Raw genomic sequence first — 22751 nt, 5'->3', positions numbered from 1 at the left:
CATAGCAACCGTGATAACGGGCAAGCTTTCGCCAACTCGCTCGGCCCCGCACAGCTGACTCATCAAATCTCGGTCGGCGTGGATGCAAGAAAAAGCGCTTGTGATGTCTCAAAACGTGTGGCGAGCATTAACACACGATGGGATTTATGAAGTCTCTATCGAAGCGTGATTCGTCATAAGGAAGTGACGTCACTGGCGACGTTTTAAGCCACGCTCTTTCGTTTCATGTGTCGACGCGATGAACAAACTAATATGACAACGCACTGCATCAATGTCAGTATCACAATATTTTATTCAAGACAAATTGGATTTGTTCAAAGCATTAACCACACATTTAATCATCAACAGATTACATAAATGAACCCCAAAAGACTTAATTTTGGTGTTCTGATTCCACTTCTTATTTCCATGCGACACTGTTGGAAGACTGAAGAAAAAAAAACAATAACTCAGTTCAAGTGACTGATTCTGGTTCTGTTTCGTTGTGGACCGATTTCCCATGTTTTGATTGGACAAGCCATGGAAAGTCAGACAAGCTGCAGTCCAATCAATTTGCTGAGATGGGAGGCGTTGCATTTGACTTTTCTCTTGTCAAGAAGCGCTGCCCGGCCGCTCGGAGGACCCAAAAGCAACAATTGTGTCTTAAAACTTTATCTCAAAGCCCCGGCGTTCATCAGTCAGTGTGAGAAAAGAACTGAAAAGCAGACGAAAATCAACCAACAAATGGCTTAAACACAAAAAAAAAAAAATCCAGTCCGAGTCCTGACCTCAACCCCGTAGAGATGATACAGCCGGGCTGATTTAACGTGGGGATGATTTTCATTCTTTTGTACATTTAAATGTGATTCGATGTGTTTTCGGAACACGTTTGTGACGTGAGCATCCAACATGATCACGCTTATTTGCATATCGATCGCATTTTTAAAAGCACTTCTGCCATACGCAACAACACGGAACGATCCTTAGAATGTTGAAGTTAGTTTTTGTTGCGCTGACTCTGAGTTTGTTCTAACGGGTCGACGAGCAGGAAGCATCAGCAGCGAAATTAAAACGCTGACACGCAGCACAATCATTGTTAGCGGCATGCAGAAGGGTTACAGGTCGCGGATGGAAAAACATCGCGTGGCCGACATTCGCTTCTTGCACGCACGCGGGCGACTCCACGTGAATCCCAAGCAGCTCCTGAAAGAGGCTTTCCGTTTCCACGGAGACGCTTCGGCCCAGCTCGCAGGCAGGCTGGGAACCGAGACGCTCACTTCGCTTGGGCTTCATTCTGTGGGTTTCTAGCTGGTTGTCACGGCAACGCAGCGTCGAACTGGAGATGGGACCGGTTGGGAAGAGCCGGCTTGACCGTGGCACCGGCCTTTTTTCTATATTCCGAAAAATAAAAATCACAAAGGACTCCAAATTGATCTTCAATACGACCATCATCAAGCAAGACGACTTCGTTTGACAGTCAACGCTGACAAACGTCAGCAATTTCGAGTTGTCACTTCAGGGGTCGGCTGAGGGTCAGAGGTGGAGACGGGGGCGGCGTTCAGGTGCAGGTGGTGCTGAGAGGGTGGTGCTCAGGAACAGGTCCAGAGGCTGTCAGCTGGTACGAGCCTTTCTTTTTGGACCTTCTCAGGTAGTCCAGGACCAGAGCGGCCGTGGCCAGTCCGGCAGCCGCGACGGCAGCTGGCACCAGGATGGCGGCGAGAGCGGGCAGAGTCTTTGCGCTGGGCTCTGTAAAAGAAAGAACTTCGTAGAAGGTGCGGCGACGGAAAACGTGACCGTGAAAGCGCGCGGAAACGGTACCTGTGACGCTCAGGCGGAACACTCGGACCTGGTAGCCCAACGGGTTGCTGGCGTTGACCCGGTAGAGGCCCGAGTCGCGCAGCGTCACGTTGAGCAATCTGAAGATGCCGTCGGCAGAGCGCCGCCGGGTCCCGTCCGCGTCTTTCTCGAGGACGACGTCCGGCGGCGGGAAGCCGACGCTCTGGCAGGACACCGTCACGTTCTGGCCCACCGACACAGATGCCGACGGCAGAACCGCGACCGTCGTGTTCTTCGGAGGCGCTACGGCAAACAGAAGGCGTTGTTGGCATTTGAGGTGACCAATCCGCATCGTGATGAACAAAAGCAAATAAATTGGAGAATAATTCTAGCTGAGAGGCGGCTTGTTTTTTTATTGAACCAAAAAAAAAAATTGGCAGCAAAACGCGACTTCCTCTCTGTTCTGGTGTGTGCATGACCTCTGACCTGTGACGGTGACCTGGTGGGCAACCTGCTGCGACCCCAGCGCATTGGAGGCGTGGCACAGGTAGTGGGCGGAGTCCCGCAGTCCCGCAGTCAGGTTGTATGAAATCGAGGAGGCGGAGTCGAGGCGCCGAAGCTCATTTCCTTCCCTCGTCAGTATCAACGTGGGGGGCGGAGCTGCCTCGGACTGACATGTGACGGTCACCCGCTGCCCCTCAAGAACATTCGGAGCCGGACTCACGGCGATGGAGGTCCCCATGGGAGGGTCTGAGACACACAGTGGGCGGGGCTAAAGTGGTCTTGCTTTCTCTCTCCCCCCCCCCCCCCAAAAAAAAAAAAACACATGTTGAGCGTTTGCACTGACAGTGGACCCTGAGGAGCACGCTGGACTTCCTGGAGCGCCACACGGCGCCGGCCTCAGTCAGCAGGCGGGCCTCGCAGCTCACCAAGCGGCGCTCGGCCTCGGCGCGATGACGCAACACGGCCGAGATGTTCCGCGGGGACGGCGACGACCCGAAGGTCTGGACCAGCAGGCTCACGTTGCCCGACCACCACCACAGACGCAGACGCTCGGCCGGAAACACGTCGCGCACGTCGCATTGCAGCCGCGCTTCCTGGCCCACCGGCACCACCCCGCCGTCCTTCAGAACCGGATCGGATGGGAGAGCTGAAGGAAACAACGATAAAACTCAACAGGTTGAGTGTCCGGACGGCTTTCCAGATATATTAAAAAAATGGTCCACTCTGTAGCTCCACCCCTGACGCACGGCTAGAAAAGCGTGCAGCCGCATGCCTTTTGGGATGCATATAGAAGAGGATGAACTTTGACCCCAATGGAACACGGAGAAACGACACGATCGTCATGTCAGTGGAATGTCACGTCAAAGATGGCCGCCGATGTCCAAACGCGAGCGTAAGCGCAGGCGGCGACTCACAGTAGACGTGCACGTTGGCACGGGCGTTTCGGGTGACGTTGTCGCACGTAGCCTGGCACACGTAGCCCCCTCCGTCCTGCAGCTGGAGGTCCCGCAGGAACAGGCGGGTCCCCGTCGCACTCGTGGTAACGTCGCCTTCGGGCTCCGTCCTCCTCCAGGTGAGTGCGGGCGCCACGGAGCACCCGGAAGACGCGCATGTCAGAAGAAGGCCGGAAGACACACCGGCCAGCGCCACCGGCGGGCTCACCTCCACCAGCAGAGGGTGAGCTCAACACACACACACACACACACACACGCACACGCACACACGGTAAACGTTGAGTCACCAACACGCCAACACCTCGTCGCACAAGCACAATCTTGGCATTAGCGTGTGATTCTTACCTGCCACCGTGACATTTTGCGTGACGCTTTCTGTGCCGAAGGCGTTGGTGGCGTTGCACCAGTAGGAGGCGGAGTCTTGAAGCCGTACAGACAGGCTGAAGGTGAGCGAGGGGGTGGAGTCAGACCGCCAAAGCTCCACCCCTTCCCTACTCAGCACCAGGATGGGGAGCGGGGCTCCATGTGAGTGACAGGTGAAGGTGACACGTGTGCCCTCCAGAACCTCCTGACCCGGACTCACCGACATGGAGGTGTTGGTGGGCGGCGCTGAAGGCAAGGCAACAGAGTCAAACCCGCTGACCTATGACCCTAAGTGTGTGCGTGTTGGCGCGGGGCGTCAGCCTCTCACCGTTAACGCGCACACGGACGGCCTCGCTGTGTTTGCCCTCACGGTTGCGGGCCTCGCATTGGAACTCTCCCGGCTGCGCGGCCAACACCAGCTCCTCACCGTGACCCTTGACCTGCGCCGACCCACCACCCTCGGGCGTGAAAGTCCACGTGAGGATCGGCGCCGGGTTGCCGGACGCAGTACACCTCAGAACCAGGACCGACCCAGACATCACCGCGCCGGGGTCCGACAGCGCTGTAACCACCGGAGCGACTGACAAGAACCGCATTGCCGTCGTCGTCATTGACATTTTCGACATCATCATCGTTCAGTTCGATCAGCATCGTCATGATCATCAGCTTAACCACAGCAACACCGGTTGTCATGGCAACGTCGCTTCACATTATGTACTCGCGAATGCGTTGTCATGACAACCTGCCATCACGCACGATCACGGCCGCGCTTACACGTCACGTCGAGGCGGGCGACCGTCTGCCGGCTGCGTTCCGGGGGGGCCAGGTCTTGCATGTCAAGGGTGGCCCTGCAGGTGAGGTTCTCTCCAGACTCCGCCCTCTGAGGCACGAAGGTGTAAGCCGATTGGACGGAGCTGGCCCCGGGTTCTCCCACCACGCTGCGCACCACCTGATCTCCCCTCAGCCAATCAAGAGTCAGCATCTCGGCGGGGTAAAGGTCACGCACCTGACATGTCAGCGTGGACGCCTCCCCGGCGCGGAGAGTGTCGTGACCTCGGATTTCAGGGTCCGACGGGAAAGCTGAACGACAACAGCGGCGATGACATCACTGACTGGCTCTGTGTGGACGTGCGCACGCGTGTGCGTGTGTGTGTTGCACGCTTGCGCTGACCGTAAAGTCTGATGTGCGATTTGGCGTGTTTGTGTTGCTCCCCACAGGTGACTTTACACAGCAGCGGGCCTTCGTGCTCCACCTCCACGGGGTCAAAGGTGAGCATCGACAGGCGCTCACGCGTCCAGACGTCGGCGTTGAGCGGTCGGTCGCCGAGTGGCGTCCACGAAATGACGGGCATGACCGGGCAGTCGTGGACGGAGCACACGAGCTGTTGACGCTCACCCAGCTTGAAGAGCGGCCCGCTGGGAGAAAGGTCCACTTGCAGAGCCGCTGCGCACCGCCGCCACGTCAGCGCACCACCTGCATCGTCGCCGTCACAACACAGCACAGCAACACATACAGTCAAGCATCAGCGCCTTTCTTGCGGGTCGACCCGCTCGAGAGCTTCAGCCGGCTTTGCGCTTTCTGGTTGGCGCACCGGAAGAAGCTTCCTGGCCGTCACAGCGCTCCCACCTCTCGTCAGACATCACAATTCATCCAGTTTTAATCAACCGAGCCTGATGAGTGAATGTGAATCACGGACCCACTCATTAACTGGAACCAGGTCCAGGGAGGATGTGGCCCCATGAAACAAAAGGGAACCTCCAGTCAGAACCCTGAACCTCAGGATCCCTACCTTGCGCCTTTTTTGGGGTGGAGGTCAAATGCAAAAGTGTCACCTGAGAGAAAGAGGCAGACGAGAAGAATCTTGTTCGTCATCGCGGACGGAAGGACGGACGGACGGCGGCCAGTTGAGGTTGGAGTAGCAGGTAGGCGAGCGGGCGTGCGAGCTCGGCGTCAGCCTTTGTGCGTGTGAGCGCTTTTGCTCCCCGCGCGAGAGCAGCCGAGCCGGACAGGAGCCACAAAGAGAGCGCTCTTCCTGCGGCCGGTGGTGCCCCCTGCTGCCCGTCATGGGAACTGCACTCACATTCATCTCAACTTGATTGAGTCAAACACACAACAAAGACTTAATCAGCGGCTCACACGACAATTTGTGATTAAGTGTTCGTTGTTTCCTAACGGACGGAGTCAGTTATTCCACAATTATCGTGCATGACTGTGGAAGGACGATGTATTCGCAGCAGATACAATTTGGATGACTTGATCCGCGACCTGCAGTAATCATGATTTTAGAGCGCATTAAAAATGACTTGATAGCTCAGATAACTTTTGGGTGGATTTGAAGACATTGCGAGAGTAATTTACGAACAACCTCATCGATTATTTCCAGATGAAAGTCACGTCTTGCATTTACTGTTGATCACATTCATGTCAGAACAAAAAACACGTCAACAAAAATAATTTATTTCCTTCTGCTAGAACAATTTACAAGAAAATAAATCTCTTTCCCAAAAAAATATTCCAAAGGAAGCCGATCAACAAGTAGCTTCCCTTCAAAATAAAAGCCAACACTTTGCTCATCACGAACAGCATGAAGCGCTTGCTCATCATTTTGGAAAATCACCTCCACGCTTCCTTATGGCACTTCATCTTCATCATCATCATCACCGCCACTAAACAAACTTCAAACTTGAGACTATAAAATTCAGAGCAAGACTGATTTGGTCCTTGTAACTCTTATTTTGAAAGTGCCTCCTACAAACAAATAAAATAGAAGAGGTAGACGATTGCAGCAATGGTGCGATTGGTCACAGATGACCAATCAAGTCGTCAGAGGTCACGAGTAATTTTGTTAAAAAAATATTCAAATCAAGCTTTAAAATTCATCTTTCTTTCTCCTTGGGCTAACACCTTAACGGCGCTGGACTAACACCCTACCGGTGCGTGTGTACGTCGCTCATCCGTTCACAAGAGGTCAGCTCAGGGCAAAGCTTGCGGCTCGTTGGGCCTTTCCAAAGTGACTGCGAAAGTGGTAACCATGATGAGCGAATTGTTGCTCCCTCAGCGGATGCCGACGTCGTGATGATGTTATCTGTCTCTTTTTTTCTCCACCACGCTCCGCGCGTGACCTTGGAGGTCAAGGAATGTGCGCATTGCGTTCAGAGCACGTTGGACCTTCTAGAAGTCGATGCAGTCAGACTGAAGCGACTGGAAAAAAAAAAAATACAAATCAGCATTGCTCGTTAAACAATATGAACAGGTCATGTGACACGCGTGCTGCTCAAGTGCTGCAAACGCACCACCGCTTCCGTCTGATTGGTTAATGATGATGTCATGTGTGCAGTGGGTGGGTCACATGACCAGATTTGATCTAAGGGGATCAACAACATGCAAGGACACACGCACACACACGCGCACGCACTAAAGTGGGGAAAAAAACATGTTGCCGGTGACGTCACAGCAAAGCAAAGCTAAAAGGGGCGGGGCCAGCAGACTCACAGGAATGGAGCGGCTCAGGTGGCGTCCAGACATCAACGAGCTAGCGTAAGCACGCGGGGCCAAAGACGAGGGCGCGCGTGTGGCGTACATGTCGCCGAGCGAGCCGGCCAGTCGGGAGCTGGCGCACGCACGCACGCGCAGACACACACACGGTCGAAGGTGACAAGTTATGTAACGAGTGCGGCCAACGACATCCCAAGACGAGCGAGGAGGAAATGAAGGAGGAGCGAGAGTCGCATCTAACCTCAAGCCACTCGCCGATGACGACGCACTGCGACCGATCCTCTTGGCTGCGGCTGAAGCGGAGGACACCGGCGACTTCAACAACTTCATTGGGGTGGAGGCGGAGCCACCATCGGCGCCCGCCCACAGTCTGATGACGAGATGCCGTTGGGAATATTTGTCACATTTCTCAGAAAATAAGTGCTCTCGAACATTTCATGCCTCACGTTTGCAAGATAGCTTTGTCATGGTTGTCACGCGTTTGTGGCTCGCACTGACCTTGTCGGCCGGATCGGCGTGCTGCCTCGCTGCTCCACCCTGCAAGGCAAACCGTTGCATCCGACTGTCACTCAAAGGTCATGTGACTCGGACTGACGGGTGAGGTAGCGGGGCTGGAAATACCTGACAGCTGCAGAGGCGGCGGGTCGCAGGGGTCGTCGACCTTTTAGGGCGCGCAGTTTGTCTCCCTGAGTCGGAGGCGACCGCTCGCTCATATCGTCCTGCGGCGACATAACACAAAGACGCGTTTGCGTGAGTGTGCGTGCGCATTTCTAATCTTTATGCGCAGGCGGGCGCGACCTCGCGCAGGTGGTCCTCGCCGAATGAATGTCGTGAGGTGCCGTTTAAAACGAGGCCTTCCACAGCGGACGTCAGGTCGCCGACGTGATCCTCGTCCTCCGTGGCCTTTGACCCCTGCGAGCGCTGATGGTCTCCGAGCAACCAAAGGCACGCCTGCTTCCTGCCCACAAACACAAACCTTCTGATGGGCGACCAAGAACAAAAAAAAAAAAAAAAAAGAGAATGGACCCTGCATTTGCTGGCCCGTTTGGTGGTTTTGTGGGGGGTCTCACTCTTCCAGGAAGTGCTGCTGAGGTCCAATGACAGAGCCGGGCCTGCAGATGCGGATCCAGGCGATGGCTTCGGCGGCGCTGAAGCGATAGTGCTTCATCATGTAGCAGCCGATCAACGTGCCCGTTCTGCCCAAGCCGGCTGCGGGTGACGTCAGAGCGTAAGAGCGGGCGGGCGGGCAGGCGGGCGATGAGCAAGCTCACCTTTGCAGTGCACGGCCAGGGCGCCGGGCGTGGCGTCGCACAAAGCCAGGAAGCGTCGCGTGATGGTGTCGCCGGGTGTGCTCCCGTCCAGGAAGAACAGGTCCCAGTGGCGGAAGCCGCCGTCGGCGAAGCGGGCCGCCTCGTAGATCTTCTTGTTCAGACGCACCACCGCCACCACGCCGCGTGACCGGAAGTACGGGAAGTACGACTCGGGCGCGTGGAGGGGGTAACCTGCAGGCGACACGTGGAATTTATCAACAAGCCAGACGATGGCGGCAAAAGCCATCAAATGTCCGGTTCAGGAATGTCAAAAAAAAAAAAAAAACTTTCCCACACCTACCGTTCTCCATTTTGCTTTTGGGATGCGGTCCACTAAAGGCCAGTAGTTTTCCCGGAACAATCCAGTTCAGGTCACCGTTCTCCACACGCTGAGCAAACAGGAAGTTGACGTTGGAGTTGGCGGCTCAGTGGAAACGAGCAGTGCATCATCGTACCTCGTAATGTTCGTATTCGTCCACGTCGAAAGACTCAAAGTCGAAAAATCCGTGTTGGAGAGCCTAAACGCGTCTCACACGCACACACACACACACACACACCAAAAAAATGGACGTTCACTTCTGTGCGACACAACACAACGACATGTGAGGACACGCAAACGGCAACACGTGATTGAGACTCACCTTCCGGATCCCCAGCAGACAGTCCAGAACGCTCAGATTGAAGGTGCACTTCCCAAACGACGCGTCCCTGCATGTACAGACGCACACATCATCACAACTTGGACAATTTCCATTTGTCAGACCGTCCATGAAGGCACCAGTAAGGAGGCGGGGCCTCAGGAGCCCACACAATCCATCAGCTGCTTAACCCTCAATTTAGCTCATGGACACATACACACACACACACACAGCCTTTATCTCTCACACACACACAGACGCGTGTGTTCGTGTGGATGTAATTAAGGTACTGAGAAGGGTTTGTGTGACGTGGTTCAGTTTTTGTGTGGACCTGAAGGGCAGGTAGGAGGCGTTGGATCCCGACACCAAAGCTCTGTAAGCCTCTTCCGGCGTTTTTTTCAAGTAGATCACCTGACACACACACAACCAGACACAATCAAAGTCAAGGTCAAGGCTAAACGCGGCCGCCGGTGCGTGCGTGCATTCGGGTCTCACCGCATACGCGCCGATGAGCACGGCGGCGTTGGAGCGTTTCCTCTGGTCGAAGCTGCTGTAGTGCACGATTCGTTTCCGGCTCAACGTGAAAGACTGCGTGAGCGCACGCAAAAAGCAGACAAAGTAGACTTCAGAACGGCCGATTTTTCCAACACGGTAAAAAGCGCAAACATAATACACGACAGATTCTACGTTCCAAAAAGACGAAGGAGGGACGCGGGCTGAGCGATGGCACCACCCTTTTTTTTTTTAACCATTCATCAAAAGTCATCAACAACACATTTCAGTAGTTGACGCAGCCTCGCAAGTGTACTAGTGCAAACTAGTAGCCCTGCCTTAGCATCAATCAGCAGCCACAAAGTTGCTGTTCCTGAGTACACCATAACTCGCTCTCCTCATTTTCTTGTTTCGTGGTTTGAGGTGTCAAAAAAGAAACGGCTTGACCTCTCAAGAATGAAGAAGACTCAAGACCAACTTTTCTTTTTGGGTGAAAGAAGAGCATTTATGTGACAAGAATCCTGATCTGAGATGAATAAATATAAAGTGATAATCTTTGCTTGCCATATGGCTCAGGCCTTTCACGTGCATGGTTTTGCATGTGACAGAGCGTGACAGTGCACAGGCGGCCGGTGGACATTCCAATGGAGGGCGGCGGCGGCGTCAGGAACTCACCTTGAGCTTCTTGTTGAGCTTGCAGCAGTATCTGTAAAGCATGGCCAAGTTGAGCGGACCAAAGTCAGCGTAGAAACTGGCCACACACACAACAGGAAGCAAATGAGTACGGCAGAGCGCCAGCGGCAGGCGGCGAGGCGACCGGCACTTACTTCTCATAGACAAACTCGTCATCCGTGCAGAAGTAGTGTGTATTGGCCGTGCTTTTGGGTTTGCTTCGTAGCGTGGCAAAATACAGGCGCTCTGGCACACAAGATGTAATCGTCGGGATTAGTTGCAACATGGCGAGGCGCACTCACTGAACAACACACTTGCCACTTTCCAACCTAGATAGTTCCTAAAGTGAGCGATTGGGGAGTCAGGAAGGAGTGAATGATTGCAAACATTCAACAGTCCAGACTACCCAATGACGAGAAATTAAGATTGAGAAACGAAAAATGGAAACTGGAGCACACACGCGCAGTTACCATGGCGATGATCTAAGTGGCATTATGCATTGGTGTGTAACGTGCGAGCTAAAAGGCCCAAGCCGCCTCAGCTGGCTCCTCTCAATGTGAACGAGCAGCGGCCGGACTCCAAGCGAGCTTCTCAGCTCATTTCTAAGGAGAGAAGCCCGCCAACATCCTGCAACGCAACACATTCGGGCCATCTTGCCACGAGGGCGAGGGTAGGATCGTGGATCAACCACTAAATCGAGAGCTCGGCCTCTGGGTTCAGATCCTTTTTCATTTTCGCCCCTCACTGTCAATATGAGCACAACAAACTTGAACGCAGGGTCCCATCCCTGACCCTGGAGAGGGCACGCCACCCACTTTAGGATGCGGACCATCGTCTCAGATTTGGCAGTGCTGACCTAACCAAGTCGGTTGGTTCTGATTTGCAGCAAGATCTTAAAAAAATGGGAATATTTTCTGAAAACTGGCATGAGATATAGAACAGTAGAATATTCGTTCCTTACAGCTTCTTTGTCCACGTCCACAAACGTGTTCGTCCGGCCCACTTGAAATCAATTTGGGGGGAGGATGGCCCCTGAACTGAAATGAGTTTGACACCCCCGGCCTAAGAAATGCGGAAAATTGATCATCAACTTTTCTGGGAGACTTTTAGATTCCTCGAATTTCGTTGAACATGTTTAAAGTTCACTCAACTACTTGGCGAGTCAATATTCCGTTTTGTGTGACGAGCTTTTTAAATTGTCGCCCAAGTTTCTATTTAGATTTAGTTTAATTTTGTTACCTTTGATGAACTCTGCGGCTCCCAGCGGTGCGGCGTCGGCCTCCGTCACGCCGAACAAGGCGGACAGAACCGGGCTGTGGCTGGTGTGGCTCATGTGTCTCCGTCGAAATGCTGGACGCTCAATTTGGCAGGCTAACAGCGAAGCTAGCTGCTAGCCGTCAACAAGTTGTTAACTTTGTCCTCATCTTCCCATCGCACCACCCAGGCGCACGCACTCCCCTCGGGGAAAGTTTTGGGCGCTTTTCAGTGGCTTTTTCCAGACCTTTCAACCGTTCGCCGTCAAATCATCGCGCGTTAGCATGTTAGCATATTAGCTGGGATTACCGACGGCAGCGGTCCGAAAGTGAGATTGGGCAAATCCCTTCCAAGACTCGTTACCATGGCAATCAGCGCCTCAGTGTCGAATGCAGCCAATCGGAACACGGAGCGAACTGTGCTGCCTTCAAGGTTCCCGGGAAAAACAACAAACGGGACGCTTCAAAAAATTCAGTGAGGTAAAAACAAAACAAAACAAAATAATTAGTGTTTGCTGGAAATCCTGAACGTTAAGCACGATGTGTTACATCAGTAGTTTGTAAATTTATTAATTAGTTAAACGTCTCAGTCAGTACGTTCACGGTCGCATGTTGTCGGAAGTACCTGCTCTGTGCAGTATTAGAAAAATATTTTACCTTCGCACACGTCATCATTTATTTTTCCTCGCATCGTTTTCATATCAACATTTAAAGGGAGTGTTTGTGCGACCGGTTCTCGGCTTTCGGTGTTCGTTTATCATTATTGCACGTGCGGCTGCTTTTTCCTCAACAAAACTTCTACCACTTCTACTTCTACTTCAGCTAGTCACGTCGAGGGTCAACAAACATGAGTTTGTCAACCATGACGTCACAACTATGTCGTTTCGGGAGGAGGCACCGAGTCAGCGGCGTGACATCACAGTATGTGCAGTTTGTGTCACAGCAATGACGTCACACTCACCTGCAACCAGAGAGATCCACACGCAGTTATTGTTCGGTCCCGTAGGTCCCGCAATCGAAGGCTGGACGAACCGCCGGCCGTCCTGGTGCATCCTGCTGCAGGTCGGAGTACAGAGTGGGCGACTTGGGGGGTGTCATGTGTCCCGGTTGGCTCTCGGGTTTCTGCCACAGGTATGAGATTACATCGGGCTCGGCTCGTTACCATGGCGACCACGCCTCCGTCAGGTCACACTTGCTCTGTCACCGAAAGGAGACTGCTCTGCAGGAAATGGTCGACTTGACGTCTGGTGCGGGACAGACTCCGGCTCGACTGTGACCCCAAACAAGATAAGTAGCAAAAACAAATTCAGTTCAATTGGGTTTTGGATAGAAAGTTTTATTGCCGTCTAGGAGCTCCTCAGCCAAATGAAGCCCACATGAGCAAAACTGAACTGGATGGAAAGATGAAAGAGCGGGTCAGTACACAGAGAGCGATATCAATAAAATGGCTGGACTGTGGCAGCTATGAGGACGTGCGTTCTGGATTAATTGCATTGAAATGCCATCAGGACTAAAAAAAAAAATTAATTGCATCGGATGTTGCACTCGAGTAAGCAGACCCGCCCACTGCTGCTGCTGAGACAGGAAAAGGAAAAATTAATGTAGTAGCAGTGTTGTTGTTTGCAGCAAAGGAAGCAAGACCTCTCATTACAGGACGATGTGATGGCTGGGTGGGTGAAACCAAGAACATGAACCACTTATCCACGAGCATCACTGGGCGCTGCTAAACTGCAGCACGAATGCTCACTCATGATGACGGGAGGACTTGACTGACAGATGTGTTTTGAGCTGAGCTCGCCTAACAACAATCAAGACACGGCAACACTTCATTCATTCATTTATTTGTTTGATTCATTCACTGAATTTTACAGTTGGGGGGTTGGGTGGAACACATGAGGGGGCGGGGCTTCATGAGGTCATGTCTGCAGGTTGGGGTTGGGGACCCCGGATCCCTGACATTCGATGATGTACGAGATGTTCAGCTCGTCCTCACATTTTGTTATTGTGAACTTTGCCTGAAGAAACAGAAAACTTTATCTTGGTAAAACGACTAACTAAAATGCTAACAATCACAAAAGTGCTAAGGGTTGCTAAGGGTTGACCTTTGACCTGAGGTCAGATCTAGATGGTTTATGACAGCCGCAATGGCGTGACCTCTCACCTGAGTCATCTGCTCGGCTACGTGGATGGCGGTCTGCGTGTGGAGGGTGACTGCGCCCGTTCGGATCCGAGACGTGCCCTCGGCCAGCGCCATGAAGATGATGAGCTGAAGGAGAGCGCAATGCACACAAACATCAAGACGCCTGCTCGCCGCTCATCTTGGACCACCGTCATGCTGCACGAGTAATGTTCTTTTTTGGGCTGAAGGGGGGGGGCATCGTCAACTCATGCCCCAACGCTTCTGACGGACTTTGTTTAAAAAAAAAATAAAAATCTGTAATTAGCTCTGATCAGGTTGGCAATTTAGTTTTGAAATGGCCAGGATTTCCTTTTTGAAGATATTGTAGTTACCCTGGACAATGAGATGATTGCATTTATCATTCAATGTGTAAATTAGCTTTGCAGTGATTGGCTGTTCTCCTTGAATATGGAAACCAGCTTTGCTCTAATTGGTATTGTGCAACATGGTGCCGCCTTTTTGCGTTTGGACACTCGGTTGTCACGTTACAATTCCACACGTGTCCCGCTGCCGCCCACTCACTTGGTCCTGAAGAAATTCGTCCACGCAGCCGTTGTGGCGAATGTTTCTTAGCAGCATCTCTGCCGCTTCGATGCCAATTTTGTCTGCATACACACCTGAAGGAGCACACACACGTACACTGTAGGGAAAGATCCAGTAGAATGCTGCCCCCTGGTGGTGGAGGCGCTCATCACCTTTCTTTCCCAGAGCGGAACCCGCAAACAAACATCCTGTCGATGACTCTGCGATGATTCTGAAAACAAATGTGAAATGTTTTCCGTCATCAATGAGATGCTTCCTCTCCCTCAGCTGCTCCACCGCCCCAAGAAACATGTTAATTAAGTTTGACATCGCCAACGTCGGAGAAACGGAGGAAAAAACGTTTTCAATTGGTTTGGGGAGAAATAGAAGAATTGCTTCAACGTTTGTGATGATGTTTTTGAGTGTTTACATGATTCCGTTTCCATTTCCGCAGGCCTTCTCCTTCTGCACCGCTTGAATGTTGATGTAGAGATCCTTGATTTCTCGCCGGATGGTGCGTACGGCGGCGGCCGCCATGTCCTTGGCCAGCTGGAAACAAAAGTGCGGCCGCGTCACATGAACGCAAATGCGAGCATGGAGATGCTGGCGTCGGGCAAACCTTGAAGGGCAGGACGCCAGCCACGTACGCCCGGCCGTGGATCTTGGTGATGCTTCCTCGCTCCAACAAGGTGACTGCTTTCAACTCTTTGACTGCGTGCACCGTCGCCGTCACCTCGCCGCCGCCCTTCGGGTAAAAGCCTCTGAGATACGCACAAAACATCAACTGAAAAGATGCACCACAAGCAGACTGGGAGGCAAAAGGGCCCATGCCATTTTAAAAAAAAAATCTTTACGATGCCTAACGAGGATGAAAGGTCGCCAGTCACGGATATTCACGACTTTTTGCTAACATCAGCTAGCAATGCGGGCAGCATACAAAAAAAAAAAGTCGATCACCCAGGAAGTGTCTGGGAAGCACTTATTTGCAGCCGTTGTTTCTAGCCTTCTTCACGCCGAACCAAGTTATTCTTCTCCATAATTCAGGAGGACAACAATCCAATCGCAGCAGAGCTTATTTACATAACGTTAATTCGCCTCTTGAATAGCGGGAATAAGGACATCCCAATCCAAATGAACTTGAAATACGACAAAGGAAATCAAAGATCAATTCAAGTAAGAATAGATCTGGCGTGGGATCGAGCACCAATAAAACTTCTGCAATGGAGAGAATGCGGGTGTGCAGAGTGACGAGCGGTTTATCATTCACCTCTGCCCACTGAACACACACACACGCACACACCCCCACACACACGTACCTCATTTTGATGTCACAGTCAAAATGGACTCCAAACTTTTCCACGATGGGTTTGAAGACCTGAAGATGCAACGACACGTTAATGTTCAACGCCAGTTCGTAAATTCTGCGTCCACCCGGCTAAAAGAAGAGCTCGTGATGCCACGCTGATGATGTTGACGAAAATACCTACCTTGAGAGTGTAGTCGATTTGTGGCGCCATTTCCGCATTGGTTCCGCCTCTGAGGCACAAGCTGGAGGTGGCGTCAGCATAGAGAGCGCACGGCAGTGCCACCTGCAGTAAAAGACACACACTTCTGACACACACACACACACACACACGCAGGAGTGAGTGTGTGCACTCATTCACTCACGCACAATTTGGTAGCAGTGAAGGTGGTCACCCTGCCGTGTGTGTGTCTGCCATGTAATTTCCAGCTCGGATCTTTGCCGGCGTCAGGCTGACGTCAGTGGAGCCGATGGCGCCTCCCTGCAGGACGCCGGCACACATGTCGGAAACCAGCTGAAGGCCGCTCAGGTGCTGAGGCCTTCGTACGACAACACAACAAAACAAACGGTCTTTTTGATGGCAAAAATGCTCCTAATCTCTGATCTGACAGGCATCAAATCCAGGTCCGGAAAGGAAATCCTGCCACAGGTGCTTCTAGTCAAGAACTCTTATTTGCCAGTTGAGTAGAAACTGACATGTTTGACTTTCTGGACCTGGCTTTGAAACCTCTTTGAGTGGATGATTTGCACATTAGCAGCCAATCCTTGAAGTGATAAGTTTGAAAAAACGTCGGCTGCTTGAAATGACGAAGCAACAAAATCGAGGGGCTGCTTTGAATTGTGTAAACGCACGACGTCGTGGGGTTTGGTGTGCAAACATGTCACTTGATGCACGCATTCCGTTCACATTACAAGTTCCGTCGAGATTTGTCATTTTGATGACGATATCAAAAGATTGCATTGACTTGCCCTCCAGTGTGAACAGTGCCTTTTTTAGGATTTTCAACACAATGAATGTGCTGAGCACATCACAAATATAATTAATACAATGAATAAACGAATTGAAGCAATTCAGACAATAAGGCGCGTGTATGAATGTTTAAAAGTGCTTGTGAACTCTGCATCATTTTCCACAATTGGCGCACTTGCACTGATGGGAGGATCATCCTCCCCTGTGGCCGACATTTTGCTCAAATGGCCTCTTTGCTGGAGTACTTGCGTGACTCCAACTGCCCGAAAGAAATTCCTTGCGTGTTTGGAACTTTCTGGGCCAGTCAAGACGACTCTGATTCTAAGACCCTCTGAGAAAACCCCTGCCCCCCCTTTCCCCAGTAAAACTGCTCTAACAGCAGCACGACCGGTGTCCCGTTGTTGTTGTTTTGTGTACCCGAGTCGCATCCATTATTTATGGAGTGATTTTTAAACCTGAGTCCTGGGCTGCTCCTGCCCGCTCGGACCTTGGTGATCGTGACAGACTTGCCGCTGATGCAGCTGAGCGCCGCCGCCACTCTCAGGATTTGGCCGCCCTGCGAGAAAACAACAAGGCAATGGGGGGAAACAAGAGAAGGAAGCGGACAAAAAAAGAGACAGGACAGCACGCCAGTGAGTCAGGAACCAGCACCCGGCTCCGAACTTGCTCGCAGGCGTCTCATTGTGTGACGTCACTCACGCCCTCCATGACGCTGCCGTCGAGCTCCATTGGCGGCGACTCCATCGTCACTGTAACTTGAATTTCTGCTTGTTTTTAGGCGTCCCAACTTTCCCAGCGCGTTTACGACCGCAGCAGCTGCACTTTCTTGTTCTGCTGCTGCCGCTTCTTCGTTGATATTTCTCGGCGGCGGGCCAACCTGATGGAGCATTACTGCCGCCATATGGCAAGGAGGACTGCAAAAGTAAAAAAATCAATTCGGAACAATAACAATACATGGCGTTCATGTCGCATTTCCTTTAAAAAGTAACTTCCCTCTACCAACCTGCCTTGAGATATTGTACACAATTACATGTTCTATTTAAAGAAGGTGAGACGTTCGGAAAGGTTAGCTTGGAATGCAAGCACCCCCGCCCCCAAATCACATATATATTTTTAAAATCAATTCTTCTAATCTTTTTTTTATTCAAATATCTGAATTGGAATTTTGCACAATTCTAAACAAAAAAATATTTACTGAAAATTTTATATGTAACGTCCAAACATGCAAACAATTGGTATATAAAAAACGCATCAACGTAAACGAAAAGTGATACAAATACATTGTTTTGTTATAAATTGTTTTGTTTTAAATGATGATACAAATACATTGTTTTGTTATAAATTGTTTTGTTTTAAATGAATAAACAACAAAACTAACAAAAGAGTACATATTACGAGACACTGTCGACTCCTTTTCATTCAATGTCTATATCTGTCTAATGTAACGAATCACCATGGGACTCGCCATTCTTTTTGTCTATTATTTACTGTTTATATATTTAAGTTATTTTAACTGTATTTCTCATTTTTAGTCTATACAGGTATGCAGCTATGGTGCTCTATAAATAAAGTAGATTTGTCCAAATACAATCGTAGGTATAAATTATTTTTACATTTGTTACTTTCAAAGTAAATGGAAATTGAAAATTCGGAAGAAATTCGGATGAATGATTTTTTTAAGCATGTCATTCAATTTCTACTTTTCCTTGGCTGGCACGCTCTCGTGTGACGTCACTACAAGTTGATTGGCTGCTAGCGGGGCGTGCATCTGTGACGTCGGCCAAGAAAGATGGCGTCGATAGCAAGAGGCTCTTCCGCAGTTTTCAGAAAATTGGTGAGAACAAAACTTCAGAACAACGAAAACTAAAACGGCTTCCGATGTCGAAACGTTTCTCCGACGAGCGCACGGCGCTTCGGCGCCGTGACGTCACTCACGTCACACAGCAGCTCGCGCTTCACTCGACCTGCCGGATAGATGCTAATGCAAGCAGGCTAGCACCAAAACAGCGAGTCCCTCAACAATTTCAGTAGCTAACCTAGCCTAGCCTGACGGAAAGGTGAATGAGGCGATCAATACTCAATGTGACTTTGCGTCATTAATGTTACCATAACGACCATCTCAAAGTTGTTGATGAACTTAAACTCGTAACTTGGCTTGATGTCACACTAATTCAATATGCGTGATAAGTTTACGAGGCAAATGGGGCGCACTTTTTCAGTGTCATACAAACGGAATACACATTGTTATGCAGGTGTAAAAAGGAACTAATACTTTTCAAATTAATAGACAGCTAATCTCCTAGAGCCAACTTAAAATTGTCCAATTCCTGCTTTATTTTGGAAAACCATGATCTACTTTTTACTTTGAGTGTTTTGGGTTAGAATTAAAACGGGCAAATATCTGTTTCCAATTTTATTTTTTTTAACATACACATTTGTGTTCCCTCTTGTAGTCTTCACTGATTTCAGAACATACATGTAAAAAAAACAAAATGTTATGGTATTATCCTCACTTTCATGCCGAAAATGTTTTGTGGCTCCTGTTTTTTTTTTTTTTTGTCTTTGTTATACGACTGAAATGGTTGTTGAGACATGCTGAAGCCTGTACTACAAGCTAGTTCAGTTGTAAAACAAAACTGGCCGGACAAGTGAGGTGACCCCTTACCGCACAATCTTCTACTTGACTTTGCTCTTGATTTTTTTTGGGGGGGGGCTTTTGAATGGAGTTGACATGTGTGAATTGTGTTTCCTCTCAGCTGATCCAGCAGTACTGCCGGCGATGTTTACGTGTACAGGAGGCACGTGGCCTCACCACTCTTGGCTTACTTCCCACCCCCACGTTGGACAGAAAGTTACAGTTGTGCAGCAGAAGCTACCAGATGTTGAGCCGTACTCTGCACGCATCTGCAGGTTGGACATCTTATAGCATGTCGCTGATGATGCCACTGCTGATGTCACTGATGGCGTGTGCGTATGTGTGTGCACGCATGTGGCGCAGCAAATTGCGGAGCCGTCGTCCAGTTCAAACTGTCGGACATCGGCGAGGGAATCATGGAGGTGACAGTGAAGGAATGGTAGGTGAAAGAGTGCCTGATTGGCCATCTTCACAGTCCTTCGCTCATTCTCATCACGATTGTGGAATTTTCACACAGCGGACTGCGACCAGGGGTGTCAAGATCCAGTTCTGGAGGTCCGCTGTCCTGCATATTTTTCATCTCTCCTGCTCATTTGAATCAGGTGTGTTGCAGCCGGGAGAGATAGAGAACATGCAGGAAAGTCGCCCTCCAGGACCGGAGTTTGACACCTGTGACCTCGACAGTTCCCCAAAACTCCAGTGAACATCCTTTTGTGGAGATTCTGGCGTGGGAAATGAACAAAGGAATGCAAAAACATTTGTAATGCTATCTAGCGGTCAGGGAGGGACTGCTTGCTGAAAGTGTATGACTGTGTGTGCGTGCACGTAGGTACGTGAAGGAGGGAGACAAAGTGTCTCAGTTTGACAGCATCTGCGAGGTGCAAAGCGACAAGGCGTCCGTCACCATCACCAGCCGCTACGATGGCATCATCACAAAACTCTACTATGACGCCGACGACGTCGCCTTGGTGGGCAAGCCTTTGGTGGACATCGAGACCGAGTCCACTTCAGGTGCGTCTGACCCGATGTGCCAACTGTGCGTGTAACGCATGCGAATCGATCGTCCATGGAACAAAAGCACAAATGTTCTGAATGGCCGCATCAGTTAAATTTAGCCCAAAAAAATCCATTTGTAAATAAATTAGCGGCTTCGGTCTAATCGCGTCCGCATGCGTGTTGGCATGTCAACACCTGTTGGGCCTTTCCAGACGTGATCCAAGAAGAAGACGTGGTGGAGACGCCCGCCATGGCTCGGGAAGAACACACCCACCAGGAAATCAAAGGACTCAAGACGCAGGCCACGCCCGCCGTCAGACGCCTCGCCATAGAGAACAACGTCAGCATCTTCTTAATATCTTGTTTAAATAATCGAGTCGGCGTTTTTCCGCTTAATCCACAAATTGAAGATTGTTGTGCTGCTTAAACGTGGCTTGCGCTTTTGTCTTAGATCAAGCTGAGCGAGGTGGTGGGCTCGGGAAAAGACGGCCGCATCCTGAAGGAGGACATCCTCAACTTCCTGGCCAGGCAGACGGGCGCCATCTTGCCTCCGAGTCCTTTCCAGGAGATTCAGACTCCGCCCCCGGCGCCCAGCACCACCGCGGCCATGCCGTCGCCGGCCCTCAAGCCGCCACCCGCCGCACCCCGCCGGGTCCTCGCCAACAAAGACGTGACCGAGCCTCTCAAAGGTCAAAGTTGATCCCCTGTTGGCCAATGTAAGCGCGATGTAGCTTAGCTTCTTTTGCTTTGCAGGCTTCCACAAGGCGATGGTGAAGAGCATGACGGCAGCGCTCAACATCCCTCACTTGGGATTGTCCGACCAAGTGGACCTCAGCCGCCTGGTGGCGCTCCGGGCTGAACTGAAGGCCGACGCCCAAGGTCACGGGGTCAAACTCAGCTACATGCCCTTCTTCATTAAGGTTTGCGACATTCGTCGAACAAGCGGCGGCCTTCCCGACGCTTCGCTCCTCGCACTCAAGTTCTTGCCATTCGGTGAATCTCGTCGTTTGCAGCGCGTCACACATCGTGGCTGGGCTACTCCAAAAGATCTTCTCATGTTGCTCATTTTGGGAGTTCCTGCATTTGCAATTGTTCCTGATCACGACAAAAAAAGTTTGAGCGGACTTTTTGGGAACTTTCTAGGTCTGGGGTGCTCAAGAGAGCCCCGACCCGGCCCGGTTTTTGATGTCTCTCTCCTCCAACACACCTGAGTCACATGATCAGCTCATCAACAAGCTTTGCGGATGTCTGATAACGAGCCTGAGAATTTGACTCACGTGTGTCAGAGGAGGAAGACATTTGAAAACAGTTTGGGCCGGTGCTGTCCAGGACGCTATTTGGGCATCCCGGATTTAGAAGTAGAAGTGGCCAATGAGTATTTTTTTTTTACAGACCGTCATTTCAAGGAAATCTATTTAGAAGCAATGTTTGACGAGTTTCTATGAAAGTGGTTGTTTGGTTGGAACTTGGTCAAGCTGAGCCAATGTCGCCATTGGCGGACGATTGTGTCAATGAGCTCAATTGTGAATTTGTGACGTCACTGCCGGGCTCGCTCAAATCAGCATCGGCTTCCTTTCATTTGACACGCGACTGTTGGTTTACAAGCCCTTCTGCACATGTGCCCAATAATGCTGCGCTCTCATTGGCTCAGGCCGCCTCCCTCTGCCTCGCCCACTTTCCGATCCTCAACGCCTCTTTGGACGAGTCCTGTCAGAACATCACATTCAAGGTGGTGAGGCTCGCTGTCTCGCGATCCGATGCCGCGACACAAAATAACACCGTGTGGTGTGTTGCCGTGTCGCCAGGCATCCCATAACATCGGCGTCGCCATGGATACGGGGCTTGGTCTGCTGGTTCCCACCGTGAAGAACGTGCAGCTGCTCAGCATCCTGGAAGTGGCGCAGGAACTCAACCGGCTTCAGGAGCTCGGCGCTGCCGGCCAGCTCGGAACGGACGATCTGAGCGGAGGAACCTTCAGCTTGTCCAACATCGGATCGGTGAGTCGGCCAAATAAAAATCATCCGATACAAAACAAAAACAAAAATTCACGCCACGCTTATGTGCGTGTTTGCTGCAGATTGGAGGGACGTACGCCAAGCCGGTCATCCTTCCTCCCGAGGTCGCCATCGGAGCGCTGGGGAAAATCCAGGTGGGCGTGTCCATTGGGTGGACGGAAGTGTCAGTTTCTTGTCAGCGTCAAGGAGTACTGAGCCACTTCCTGTGTGTTTGTGGTCAGGTGCTGCCGCGCTTTGACGCGTCTGGTCATGTGACCCGCGCTCACATCATGAACGTCAGCTGGTCGGCCGACCACCGCATCATCGACGGCGCCACCATGTGTCGCTTCTCTAACATGTGGCGAGACTTCCTGCAGAATCCCGCCAGCATGCTGCTGCAACTCAAGTGAAGGCTCGCCTCCTTCCGACCGCCACCGTTGTCGTCATCATCATCATCATCCGGAAGTGACTCCGCCTCCATCGCGTCCCTGACACACAGAAACTAAGCAGTGCCTGAATGGCGAGGTCGCACTCGACCGTAGCCACGCCCACTCCTGGATGAATGACGCTGTCATTCAGAAGACAGTTTATCGATCATGTAACATGATTTTCTGTGGCGTGTTTCTTATTACGATCTGTTACAACGTCTTGGGACAAGCTGGCATTCTATGTTAAAATAAAAATAAATAAATAGTCACAAAACATCTTTGGCTTGA

The 22751-nt window shown here is 51.1% G+C and overlaps 4 protein-coding genes and 1 long non-coding RNA gene across 9 annotated transcripts; 2 read left to right on the top strand and 3 right to left on the bottom strand.

Moving 5' to 3' along the window:
• Window positions 1-272: 272 nt before the first annotated feature.
• Window positions 273-5592, bottom strand: vcam1b (vascular cell adhesion molecule 1b). 2 transcript variants are annotated; one of them, XM_088312228.1, is made up of 11 exons: window positions 5409-5592; window positions 4747-5049; window positions 4582-4655; window positions 4350-4455; window positions 3904-4155; window positions 3558-3821; window positions 3174-3440; window positions 2603-2905; window positions 2242-2505; window positions 1798-2058; window positions 273-1725 (listed from the first exon to the last, which is right to left on the bottom strand). In XM_088312228.1, exons 1-11 carry the CDS (start codon window positions 5446-5448, stop codon window positions 1538-1540), a joined length of 2322 nt encoding a protein of 773 aa, XP_088168354.1. In that variant the 5' UTR covers window positions 5449-5592; the 3' UTR covers window positions 273-1537. The 2 variants fall into 2 exon arrangements, with proteins under 2 accessions (XP_088168354.1, XP_088168353.1); XM_088312227.1 differs by having other exon boundaries at window positions 4350-4655.
• Window positions 5593-6013: 421 nt separating this feature from the next.
• cdc14ab (cell division cycle 14Ab) lies at window positions 6014-12583 on the bottom strand. 3 transcript variants are annotated; one of them, XM_088313246.1, is made up of 15 exons: window positions 12398-12583; window positions 10339-10429; window positions 10187-10262; window positions 9515-9607; window positions 9351-9430; window positions 9023-9089; window positions 8837-8899; window positions 8683-8770; window positions 8343-8573; window positions 8142-8280; window positions 7870-8029; window positions 7693-7790; window positions 7570-7608; window positions 7313-7441; window positions 6014-6777 (listed from the first exon to the last, which is right to left on the bottom strand). In XM_088313246.1, the coding sequence occupies exons 1-15, from the start codon at window positions 12486-12488 to the stop codon at window positions 6729-6731; spliced, it is 1494 nt and encodes a 497-aa protein (XP_088169372.1). In that variant the 5' UTR covers window positions 12489-12583; the 3' UTR covers window positions 6014-6728. The 3 variants fall into 3 exon arrangements, with proteins under 3 accessions (XP_088169372.1, XP_088169371.1, XP_088169373.1); XM_088313245.1 differs by lacking the exon at window positions 12398-12583 and adding an exon at window positions 11423-11815; XM_088313247.1 differs by lacking the exon at window positions 12398-12583 and adding an exon at window positions 11145-11302.
• Window positions 11539-13298, top strand: LOC148325030 (uncharacterized). 2 transcript variants are annotated; one of them, XR_015846327.1, is made up of 4 exons: window positions 11539-11916; window positions 12259-12357; window positions 12443-12567; window positions 12647-13298. It is a non-coding gene; the product is annotated as an uncharacterized LOC148325030 (long non-coding RNA). The 2 variants fall into 2 exon arrangements; XR_015846326.1 differs by lacking the exon at window positions 11539-11916 and having other exon boundaries at window positions 12057-12357.
• Window positions 13261-17294, bottom strand: rtca (RNA 3'-terminal phosphate cyclase). The gene is made up of 11 exons (XM_088313248.1): window positions 17110-17294; window positions 16866-16966; window positions 15836-15979; window positions 15625-15748; window positions 15454-15512; window positions 14757-14898; window positions 14568-14686; window positions 14311-14369; window positions 14138-14232; window positions 13598-13702; window positions 13261-13451 (listed from the first exon to the last, which is right to left on the bottom strand). Exons 1-11 carry the CDS (start codon window positions 17152-17154, stop codon window positions 13353-13355), a joined length of 1092 nt encoding a protein of 363 aa, XP_088169374.1. The 5' UTR covers window positions 17155-17294; the 3' UTR covers window positions 13261-13352.
• An 835-nt stretch (window positions 17295-18129) lies between these two features.
• dbt (dihydrolipoamide branched chain transacylase E2) lies at window positions 18130-22739 on the top strand. The gene is made up of 11 exons (XM_088313217.1): window positions 18130-18244; window positions 19167-19320; window positions 19409-19484; window positions 19875-20056; window positions 20254-20381; window positions 20493-20730; window positions 20795-20961; window positions 21693-21770; window positions 21847-22038; window positions 22119-22190; window positions 22278-22739. The coding sequence occupies exons 1-11, from the start codon at window positions 18200-18202 to the stop codon at window positions 22443-22445; spliced, it is 1500 nt and encodes a 499-aa protein (XP_088169343.1). The 5' UTR covers window positions 18130-18199; the 3' UTR covers window positions 22446-22739.
• The last annotated feature ends 12 nt before the right edge of the window (window positions 22740-22751 follow it).

Source organism: Idiotropiscis lumnitzeri, chromosome 13 (assembly GCF_059441095.1).
Source record: "Idiotropiscis lumnitzeri isolate Australia: NSW breed Sydney's pygmy pipehorse chromosome 13, RoL_Ilum_1.0, whole genome shotgun sequence".
In the NCBI taxonomy this organism is placed as follows: Eukaryota; Metazoa; Chordata; class Actinopteri; order Syngnathiformes; family Syngnathidae; genus Idiotropiscis; species Idiotropiscis lumnitzeri.
The sequence above is the reverse complement of the archived record's forward strand: the minus strand, read 5'-3'. Positions and strand labels throughout refer to the sequence as shown.

Coding starts and splice junctions, on each gene's coding strand:
- vcam1b (XM_088312227.1), bottom strand. CDS start 5,448: ATGACGAACAAGATTCTTCTCGTCTGCCTCTTTCTCTCAG. Junction 4,656..4,746: donor ATCGCACATCAGACTTTACG/GTCAGCGCAAGC, acceptor GTTGTCGTTCAG/CTTTCCCGTCGGACCCTGAA. Junction 2,506..2,602: donor CGTGCTCCTCAGGGTCCACT/GTCAGTGCAAAC, acceptor TGTGTGTCTCAG/ACCCTCCCATGGGGACCTCC.
- cdc14ab (XM_088313245.1), bottom strand. CDS start 11,516: ATGAGCCACACCAGCCACAGCCCGGTTCTGTCCGCCTTGTTCGGCGTG. Junction 10,430..11,422: donor AGCCGCAGAGTTCATCAAAG/GTAACAAAATTA, acceptor CTTGTGTGCCAG/AGCGCCTGTATTTTGCCACG. Junction 8,900..9,022: donor GTCTGCTGGGGATCCGGAAG/GTGAGTCTCAAT, acceptor AGACGCGTTTAG/GCTCTCCAACACGGATTTTT.
- rtca (XM_088313248.1), bottom strand. CDS start 17,154: ATGGAGTCGCCGCCAATGGAGCTCGACGGCAGCGTCATGGAGGGC. Junction 16,967..17,109: donor ACGGCAGCGTCATGGAGGGC/GTGAGTGACGTC, acceptor GTTTTCTCGCAG/GGCGGCCAAATCCTGAGAGT. Junction 13,452..13,597: donor TAGCCGAGCAGATGACTCAG/GTGAGAGGTCAC, acceptor CTGTTTCTTCAG/GCAAAGTTCACAATAACAAA.
- dbt (XM_088313217.1), top strand. CDS start 18,200: ATGGCGTCGATAGCAAGAGGCTCTTCCGCAGTTTTCAGAAAATTG. Junction 20,731..20,794: donor CGTGACCGAGCCTCTCAAAG/GTCAAAGTTGAT, acceptor TTTGCTTTGCAG/GCTTCCACAAGGCGATGGTG. Junction 20,962..21,692: donor ACATGCCCTTCTTCATTAAG/GTTTGCGACATT, acceptor TCATTGGCTCAG/GCCGCCTCCCTCTGCCTCGC.